The sequence below is a fragment of the Ailuropoda melanoleuca genome, chromosome 1 (genome assembly GCF_002007445.2).
Source record: "Ailuropoda melanoleuca isolate Jingjing chromosome 1, ASM200744v2, whole genome shotgun sequence".
Classification (NCBI taxonomy): Eukaryota; Metazoa; Chordata; class Mammalia; order Carnivora; family Ursidae; genus Ailuropoda; species Ailuropoda melanoleuca.
The window spans coordinates 211,279,306-211,289,910 of record NC_048218.1 but is presented as its reverse complement, the minus strand read 5'-3'; the positions used below and the strand labels follow the sequence as shown (position 1 = coordinate 211,289,910).

The 10,605-nt window shown below is 47.4% G+C and overlaps 1 protein-coding gene across 6 annotated transcripts in view; it reads right to left on the bottom strand.

The window, feature by feature from the left end:
- Window positions 1–10,605, bottom strand: part of DNAJB6 (DnaJ heat shock protein family (Hsp40) member B6) — a 78,148-nt gene that overhangs the window by 46,829 nt on the left and 20,714 nt on the right. For all 6 annotated transcript variants that reach the window (XM_034640129.1, XM_034640142.1, XM_034640125.1 and 3 more), the window contains exons 2-4: window positions 4,675–4,765; window positions 2,160–2,269; window positions 74–133 (exon numbers count right to left, since the gene is read on the bottom strand). In XM_034640129.1, the coding sequence (XP_034496020.1) occupies window positions 74–133; window positions 2,160–2,269; window positions 4,675–4,739 (235 nt within the window). In that variant the 5' untranslated portion in view covers window positions 4,740–4,765. The remainder of the gene's footprint in view (window positions 1–73; window positions 134–2,159; window positions 2,270–4,674; window positions 4,766–10,605) is intronic.

Sequence of the window (10,605 nt, the reverse complement as noted above, 5' to 3'; positions counted from 1 at the left end):
GTCAAGACCTCCCAGAGCCAGATGGCCCCCTTTGCTCACTACAAAGCCAAGAGAAAAATCAACACTTACGTACCTCCACCTCCACCATTTAACCCTTCTTTGCCGTATCTGTCATAGATGTCCCGTTTTTTGGCTATAAATTTAAAAAGGAAAATCAGTAAAGACCAAGTTCTTTCCCCTCGAAATCCACCTAAGTATTTCCAAATTGTAAACCAAAGAACCAATGCAGTTTTCAAGGTTTCATAGTTAGTTTTAAGGAGTTAGGCCTCTCTTACTTTAAAGAAAAAAGGGGAAGAGGGGAAATCCAAGTACATCTCCGTAAAAACTCAGGAAAAGGTTTAAGTAGAAGTTTAAAACGTGATTATAAAGTATTTCTTTCAGCCTACTGGGCACAGAGCATGTGGCTCATGCATCCATTAAAGTCACATTGCAAGTTATAAAACTACTCCAGTTCTAGACGTGTACCTTCTTACTACAAGGTCCAATTGGGGGGGATAAGATCTGTGGCATGGAGAGAAACAGGGGGCCTTGGTGAGGCAGGAAATCAATGTACTAAAAGCCAGATGAGGAGCCAACTTTAACCCTGCAGGCTTAAACCCCTTGGAAGAACAACGGCCTAACCAAGCCTTGATGATGCTCTGCTGTCCTCTCCTCTCTCTTTACCCTCTAGAACAATCAACTGCACTGCAGCCCTGGATGGACAAGCGCCTTCTTTTGACGCCATGCGTTTTCCCCCCAAATACCAGGTCCTACCAGACTGTGAGGTAAAATAACAGGCGTTATGGGGAAACCGTGTACAAGCAAACCCCTGAAAGCCAGTTTATGGTAACCAGAGGTCTAGTAAGAATGGAAACCACACTATGAAGGACTTCTTGGCCGGAGGCTGCGTAAGAGAACGTGAAAAACACTCTCCCTCAGAAAAGGGGAGAAAGGAGAAACAACAGCGTCTTTATGAAAATTTAAAGGTTCTCTTCCTGACAAATATCAAGTTTGAGTTCAATTTTTTTTTTTTAATTTTACATCACCTGACTAAAGTAAGAAAAACAGTTTGGATTTGGTCCTCAATTTTTCTCATGTTCCTGGTCTGTGAATCCACAAATGTGGAAGTGCTGGATCAGCACAAACAAGGACCAAACAACAAGATAATGACACTGAGGTCCCACAGTGCTCCCCATCAGTCCAGTTCAGGAAACCGCTACCAGGGGCGCCTGGGTGGCTCAGCGGGTGAAACGTCTGCCTTCGGCGCAGGTCATGATCTCAGGGTCCTAGGATCAAACCCCACATCAGGCTCCCTGCTCAGCGCGAGCCTGCTTCTCCCTCTCCTCCCCACTTGTATTCTATCTGTCACTACCTGTCTCTCTCTCTCAAATAAATAAGATCTTAAAAAAAAAAAAAGCCTTTCTCTGGTGACACTCAGAGCAAGCACCCGCACCCTGCGGCCGGTGCCTCCTACTCCGACCCGGTGCCTCTGCCCCGACTCACACCAAGCCATTCGGCGCTGCTTCCTGGTGAGGCAGTGACAGATGACCAGTCTTCTACCAAAGCTCCACACTGCTCTCCCAAGCCCAGCACCCGCACACTTCTCCTCACCAAGAACCTGCTGACGGAATCTGGTTAACAGCTCCCCTTCCACTTGATTCAGGAAACCAGGCTAATGGAGGGGACTTTCAAAAGCCTATGCTTTCCAACACCTATGCTCTCCAGCTGGGCCCAGGAACACACCCCTCAAAGTCTGGAAGTCTAAAGCTCAGCCAGATATTCCCAGAAACTAAGGAAGTCCTTGCACGCAGTGAAAAATCAATACATTAGCCAAGTGTGTTTAAGCAGAACGGGAATGAGCAATCACTGCACCACCAACAGACTGTGGCCGCCACTGCCACACAATGACCCAGATGGATTCCTATGACCTGATCTGTCCTGTCAGTCCTCAGACCAGGCTGTCAGTCCTGTTTAAAATAGCCATCCTGAAAGAAACTGCTAGAAGCCAGGGTGCCCCACAGCACTCACAGCTAACTGTATCAAGTATCTGCCAGGAACAGGAGTCAAAGCTTCACAAGAAAAGTAAGAAACTTCTTTTCTTAGTGCCCAAAACCTCAGCCAGCCACAGACATACTCCACTGGCCCCAGGGACAGTCTGAGCTCAGGGTAGGTTAACTCACCATCTGATAACACCTCATACGCCTCAGCTACTTGTTTGAACTTCCTCTCGGCTTCTTCTTTATTCTCCGGGTTTTTATCTGGATGCCACTTCAGTGCCAGTTTCCGGTACCTTGAAAAGAGTCAAAGGGCAGTGGTAACATCCATGTGCAGAAATCCAATGGCTGTGGAACATCATGAGGCTGGGAAACGGATGCAGAGCTGTAAACTCGTGAGATGAACATCAACTTCAAGAGTAAAAACTCCCTTTCCCCCACCACGAAAGAAACAAGTTCTCAAATCCACATAGCAGAATACAGGAACATGAAAATGCGTGAAGACCAACGTGTGCACGGTGAACTGGTCGTGCAGCTGCGAGAGCACAGCACACAGAGGCAGAAGGCGGCCCTGGTAACGGGGCAGGGAGGCCCGGCAGCACTGAGCAGGCCCGCAGCCCGCCGCCTCGCAGGTCAGTGCGCCACAGGGGGGCTGCGCCAGCACCGTTCACGGGGCACTGGAGGCTCCAATTAACACTAACAGTTACAGGCTTTATGTTTTTTACATGCTCTTTAAGTGCACCCACATACAAAATCTTCTACTTAGCTAAACATAAGCACCCCACCTATGGGGCGGGGATGGGACTAACACAGGAGGGGCATGCCCCTCAAAATCAAGATTAGATGACGAACCAGGCGGTCCTCCTAACACTTGACAAGTTGTTGACATAAGGTTGCTGTGGTTCAATTTAATTGTAGCCTTTTCATCAAAAACCTTGGTTTGAACTTAAAATCTGGTTAACACTGGACACTGGTCTACAACACTAAAACAGTACTTTTCTATCACTGTGGACCTAAACAAGCAACAAGCAGACCAAAAGCCCTAAAGTGCTACAAATCCTCAGTAAAAACTGACAGACCACGGAAAAGACCAAAGAGAAAGAACGGTCCGTTTGCACTAGTGTGTTGGTGTGAGAACAAAGTAATGTAGGAGAATCCAGGCAGGTTTTATTTGTATATACAAGTTTTGTAAGAGTATTCAGTTTGTTTTTTAAGACTCAAGGCATAATACATGAAGTGTGCAGTGTATCAAGTTGTCTCTCGCTGTCCACCTTGAGACTGAAGCCTGGCTCCACACCAGGACTTGCGCATCAAGGCAGGCAGGCTGTCACCTGGAGAGAGGGAACGCACAGGGCCCATGACTCCCAACACAGGAAGATTGCGGGAGGGCAGCCACACAGTCACTCCTCCAAAGGACGTTTTTCTCATCACTGCACATGAAAAAAGCCTGGAGTCCACAAAAGGGANAAAACCCCACCCCACAGTGGGGGCATTTTTTCCTAAAAAAAAAAAAAAAAAAAAAAGGCTGGGGCGCCTGGGGGCTCGGTCAGTTAAGCATCTGCCTTCGGCTAGGGTCATGATCCCAGGGTCCTGGCATGGAGCCCCACGTCAGGCTCCCTCCTCAGAGGGGAGCCTGCTACCTCCTCTGTGTGCCACTTCCCCTGCTTGTGCTCAAACATTCTCGTGCTCTGTCAAATAAATTTTTAAAATCTTTAAAAAAATAAAATAAAATAGGGTGTCCGGGTGGCTCAGTCGGTAAAGCGTCTGCCTTTGGCTCCAGTCATAATCCCAGAGTCCTGGGATCGAGCCCCACATCCCGCTCCCTGCTCAGCAGAAGCCTGCTTCTCCCTCTGCCTCTGCCCCTCCCTCATTCGTGTGCTCTCAAATAAATAAATAAAATCTTAAAAAATAAAATAAAAATAAGACTAAATCCAATCTAAGTAAGTATTTATTTAACCACACACTTAATGAGAAACTCTTACTCCATTTGCAGGTAACAGCATTTTCTAAGTTCATATGTCAAAGCCATCCTGCAGACACTGACTGCTCTTGATTGCGGCTCAGATCGTGATCTCAGGGTTGTGAGATCAAGCCCTGTGTCCAGCTCCTACTCAGCACAGTCTGCTTAACACACTAAGGTCAAATGAACTAGACAGATCCAGTTCTCCTTGAGTACCACCTGTGCCCTCAGCTTTGCTCCGCACAGGGGCCAGGCCTGGTCACAAAGGCATGGGTAAGGCTGACAAACCGTACCGGGGACCAGATGGGTTCTAGAGGTACAGGCTGGTGCCACACGACAAGAATTTTTTAAAGCAACTATACCGAGGTATATAGCACCATACTCTAATAAGAGTGCCGAGTGCAAGACAATCCCATTCCAAAGTCCAATGTCAAAGTTCTCTGGGATTATTTCACATCCTCAGTGTTTGATGTACTTTAAGCAGCCAGCAGAATCCATTGTCCCAAGGCAAAGTAACAAAGGAAACCAACCTTCTTATCCCTCAATGACAAGTGACAGGCTGGGCCTAGGTCTGAGAAGGCAAAAGTTAATTTGTTAACTACTCTGTCTGAAGGTAAAATCAAACAGCAGCCTTCAAAGAGTGTTATGTAACATGGCCCATTTCAACATATAAAAAGTGACAACACCAAGGACCAGTGCGAGGGAGCACAGATTCATTATTTCATAAATACAGTTACTTACGCCTTTTTAATATCCTCGGCTGAGGCATGTCTCTGCACGCCTAGAACTTCATAGTAATCCACCATGTTTTAACAGGCTGTTGGCGTGAATCCTGCAATTAGAAATCCATGGTCAATGACGGGATCGCCAAGGTTGGGTTCATCGTGAGGGAAGGAACACAGCAGGAGAGGGAGGGGCCTGTCATCTCACCTGAGCACTAACCACTAGCCTGTCAGGCTGGGCCCTTGTCTGGAAACAGATTCCAAGACTTGTGCCCTAAGACCCTTCTCAATATAGAATAAAAAGCTCTGAAAGAGCCTAATAATAGCTGCCTAAACTAAATAAAACGAACAGGTGACTCTGAGGCAGACACTCAGGGCCCACTTGACCACCAGCTGACGGGCCCTTTGTGAGTATCTTGTTTTCCTGACACGGGCCCTGCTCAGGGAGCTTTGGTTACCTCCTTCATTCAGTGCATTCCCGTGCCAGGCATTGGGCAAGACTGCACAGCCACCAGGATGAACACACTGTCCCTGCAACGTGGGAACCACGCAAAGACTGGGAACGCGCTGACTTGCATCGCCCCCTGCACCCTCCCCCAAAGTCTCTGGGTAAGAAAAAGGAAAGGTCTCTGACGACGCAGCTATCAGAGTACCTTTACCCTCTGGCTTCAAACTCCCATCCATCCACAAAACAAACGTAGTATTGCCCTGCTGTCAATCCGAATTAGAGAGTGTCCCTACAGATCACGCCTTCGGTGGAAAACTAGCAGCAGCCATTTACCTTGCACTTATCCGTGTCACTTGAGGGGGCAGGACGCCACCTCTAACGGGGAGGGCCGTGGGTCCCACAGGCCAGCCACACGCACGCTAGTTCTTTAAGTGAAATCTAATGAATGCACTTCTTCAATCTGGGTAAAACACTTCATTCAGCCCCTGACCAAAAACTTAGGAAGAAGAGGCCTATCCTCTAATGGTACACACACACTTCCCCCAGGAGAGCAGGGCCTTGTCAGGCTACTCTGCCCATAACTGAAGCTGGGCTTTCCATGGCGTCCCCAGAAACTCAACTATCAGACCTGAGACACTCTGTGAGTACATGCAGTCATCGTCTTCCTAAGGCCACCGTGCCGAGGTTGAACGATGTCTAGGTTAAATGATGCCACAGCTAGCAATTTTTCCACTGCTCAAAACAAGATGCATACAGTTGTTGCCAATGTTTGGGGACCAATCCATCGTTTAAAAAAAAAATTTTTTTTTTTAAACCTAGTATTACATCTTGACTCAGCATCTACGCGTCCAGCCAAGCGTTTACAAACTGCTATTTACAGGGTCAGAAGGGGGCGCCTGGGTGGCTCAGTCAGTTGGGAAGCGGACTTTCAGTTATGGCTCAGGTACATGATCTCAGGGTCCTAGGATTGAGCCCCACATCCGCTTCCTGCTCAGCGGGGAACCTGCTTGGCCCTCTCCCTCTGCCCCTCCCCCGATCATGCGCCCTCTCCCTCTCAAATCTAAAAAGTAATAATAATAAAATAAAGGGACAGAGGAAACACATGAAATCTACTTGTTACTAATCCAGGAACTCGCCACCAGAAATAATTCAAAAATACCACAGGATGATCTAAAATGAACGAGATCCCCACCACCACCTTGAAATACCTAGAAATGTTAAAGTCCAACAAACACATTGAAGAAGAAAGCTGAGCTGCCAGACAGAAGAGGCTCAAGTGCCAGAAACAACCAGGGAGTTTACACCAGAAGTGGTAATCCCCATGTGGGGGAGGGGGTCCTGTGTTCTCAGGACAGGACCCGCTTCTGCAGCACAGGAAGAGCGGCTGCACTGAAGATACACACACACACCCTCGTATTGTGGCTCCCAAAGGGCTGTAACTGCAAGAAAGGGTGAGGAGAGAAACCCTCTTGGACCCGCTGCAAAGAGAAGGAAGAGCCCCCCTGAGCACTTGAAGCCCGAGGGCTCACTCAGAGGTGCAGAACGGAATCTCACGACCTTCATTATTACCCTGCGATGCTCCACGCTCTGCACAACTACCAAACACGACCCCGGATGGTGGGGCAAATGCAGGTGCACCTGAGCACTAAGTACCTCTACGGCTAAGTCACACAGATCCCAGCAGAAAACACAACCCCTGCTCAACAGAAGCTGACAAACTCTAGAAGCAAGGAAAGCACCAGGAGGAGTGAGAACACCTCCAAGAATCTGAAACAAAGGACATGAAAGGGAACATATAAAAAAAGCACTCGGGGTGCCTGGGTGGCTCAGGTCATGATCCAGGAGTCCTGGGATTAAGACGGGTTCCCTGGGGCTCCCCACTCACTGGGGAGTGGGCTTCTCCCTCTGCCCCTCCCCCCACACCCCCACACTCGTGCTCCCTTGCTTGCGCTCTCAAAATCCTTTTTTACAAAGTTAGTTAATGAAGACAGCATTCACAAAATAATCACAATAACCAATGGAAACCACACTGGAGGTGGAGGGCGATCTGTTCTGGAAATGATTAAATTATTAGCCTGCCCATTTAAAAGCAAATTAACTCTAGCTAAAGAGAGCTTGTGCTGTGGCGGTGAGTCCTGAGGAAGCTATCCAGAAGTACAGGCAGGGAAAGGGAGGAAGCAGCTCAAGCTCCAGTCGAAGGAGAAGCAGGCCGAGACCAGCGAGGAGACAGAGGTGGTACTGGACCCGGCTACTCATCTCCAGAGCTGACAGAACCAGAACCACAGCGTGGGCAGCTCCTCCTGTCCCCAGCTGGACTCCAGTACGACAAAACCGTCGAAGGTGTACGACAGGTCTGGATATACGCGTAGACCGTAAAAGGATTACAATGAAGTGAATTCACACATCCATCACCTTAAATAGATACCATTTCTTTTGAGAGGTGAGAACACTAAGATCTCTCTCAGCAAATTCCAAGTATCTGGCACATTATTAAGCAGTGGTCAGCATGCCGTACCACAGGAGGTCCCCAGAACTTACTGAGAACTGCAAGTCTGTACCTATGACAGACACAGCTGCCGCTTCCCTTCCCCAACCCCAGGTGACCACTCTTCCACGCTGTTTCTACGGAGTTCAACTTTCTGAGACTCGACACACAAGATCACACAGTATCTGTGTCTGGCTTATTTCACTTGGCGTGTAACATCCTCCAGGTTCATCCATGTTGTCACCAACACCAGGGTTTCCTTCTTTTTCAAAGCCGACTAATATTCGGTTCCACAGGGTCCTTCCGTTATGCGTGGGGCACGCAGAGCCGCATGCCGTCCCCCGGACAGCAGGAGCAGAGCGAGCACGGAGAGAACAGCAACAGGAGGCCCGCAGGGGTATCGGGTACAGAAGGCACAAGAGGGGAACACACACCAGAGGAGATGGGTCGTACGTGGAATGTGTAAGATCCCAGCCGGGGTGCTGGCCACCAGGTGCAGGGTGCTGGGAGAAGTGGGGAGACGCTGCTCAAGAGGCACAGACAGCAGTGAGGACTCTGTCCTGGAGTGTCACGCCGTCAACACTGGGGTAAATACTTCAGAGCCCCTAGGAAACTTGACCTGAAGTTTGTTCTCACCACAGGAAAGAAATGGTTATTGTGATGTGACAACGTGTTGAGGCGGCTGGGGACCACAGTGCAATACAGAAGTATCTCCAATCAATTCCATCTCAACAAAAATAAAGAACACAACAAGCACAATTCTACACGTTCTACAAACAAGAACTCAGTATTCAAATACTTCCGTAAACATAACTGTAAATAAGATTAAAGACATCTTAAAATTCTATTTTGTTTTTGTTTCTCCAGTGTTACTGAGATACAACCAAACGTAACACTGTGTAAGTTTAAAGCATACACTATGCACCATAATTTGATTAAGTTCTTTTAAAAGCCCCACTGTTTCCAAGAGACAGAAAAATCCAAACTCCCAGAACCTGAAAGATGCACAAGGCAAACACCAGAAAAGTTTCCACAGCAACGTGACTCTCAAGAAGGATCCACCGGAATGAGAACATTATCAGGAACAAGGACTTCGTAAGGGTAAGAAAAGGAATTCTGCAACAAACATGGCCTCAAAACACCCAACTGAAAGCAGCACAACAAGGCAAACAGAACCTTCCGAATGCCAGAGGCTGCGGGGAGGAACTAGCGCGAACTAGGCAGTTCTGAGGCAGGAGGGGAGAGAGAAGTGGCACTACTATGCTTTAACGTCACTGACCTGCGCACTGAAAAATGGTTAACGTACATTTTAGGTTATATAAAACAAATTAGGTTAAGATTTATAAATAAAGGGGTGCCTGGGTGGCTCAGTCAGTTAAATCATCTGACTTCGGCTGAGGTCATGATCCCAGGGTCCTGGGATCGAGCTGCACATCCGGCTCCTTGCTCAGCTGGGGAGCCTGCTTCTCCCTCTGCCTCTGTGTTCTCTCTCTCTCTCAAAATAAAATCTTAAAAAAAGATTTATAAACAAAACCTTTTAAAAGTTTTCATAGATATTTTAAGTTATGTACATGTTGTTTTTATAAATAAAACTTTCTTTTTTATGGGGGGGGAGCAGAAGCAGAATCCCAAGCAGGCTCCACACCCAGTGCGGAGCCTGACGCGGGTCCTGCCCACAACCCTGAGGATCACGACCTGAGCCAAAGTCCAGGGTCAGATGCTTATTAACCCACTGAGCCACCCAGGAACCCCAATAAAAGTCTCTTTTAGGTAAACTCTACCCTCAATGTGAGGCTCAAACTCAGGACCCCAAAAAATCAAGAGCTGTATGCTCAACTGACAGAGCCAGCCAGGTGCCCCCAAATAAAAACATTTTTTAAAAGGCACATCCACAGTCATGTCGTTTAACAAACCTCTTGTAACTGACATAAAATAGGGCCCTGCAGCTAACAATTAGAAAATCCACGTTCTTGGGACACCTGGCTGGCTCAGTTGGTAGAGCATGTTACTCTTTCTCAGGGTTTTAAGTTTGAGTCCCACGCTGGGTGCAGAAATTACTTAAAGATATAATCCTTAAAAAGGGGGGGGGGAGGAAAAGGAAAAAAGAAAAGGAAAGGGAAAATCCACGTTCTTATCAAACATGTGCCCATTTGGCCAAGCAAAACTTAAAACACCTAAGCTTTGGAATGCTTACAAAAACAACGGAATAAAAATGGAAAACAAAAGCACAAAACCAGAAACGAACAACTGGAAACAAAACTCGTTTTCAGAAAGCCCTTGGGTCAAAGATCTCATGAAGGAAATAAGGATATATTTAGGTGAAATATCTTATCAATTTGATCGCCTGATGGAGAAATTTAGAAAGGAAAAGTATAACCTCACATACAGCAATAACAGTTCTGGGGGTCGGAAGGTTAAGAACTTGGAACAGACTTGAACAAGACTTGCCATTTAAGAACACCAAAATATGGGGCGCCTGGGTGGCACAGCGGTTAAGCATCTGCCTTCGGCTCGGGGCGTGATCCTGGCGTTATGGGATCGAGCCCCACATCAGGCTCCTCTGCTATGAGCCTGCTTCTTCCTCTCCCACTCCCCCTGCTTGTGTGCCCTCTCTCGCTGGCTGTCTCTATCTCTGTCAAAAAAATAAATAAAATCTTTAAAAAAAAAAAAAAAAAAGAACACCAAAATATGTACTTTTCTCAAATAGATTCCCAGGATTTTTTTAAATTACAAATTAGGGAGAGAAAACTATATGGTGACTATTTTCTCGTAATTTCTTCGACTTAACATTAAAATCCAATTAGCTGTGACAGACACATAAGAAAGAAAATGTTGGGGCGCCTGGGTGGCTCAGTCGTTGAGCATCTGCCTTCGGCTCAGGCCTGGGATCGAGCCCCACATCAGGCTCCTCCGCTGTGAGCCTGCTTCTTCCTCTCCCACTCCCCCTGCTTGTGTTCCCTCTCTCACTGGCTGTCTCTCTGTCAAATAAATAAATAAAATCAGGAAGGAAGGAAGGA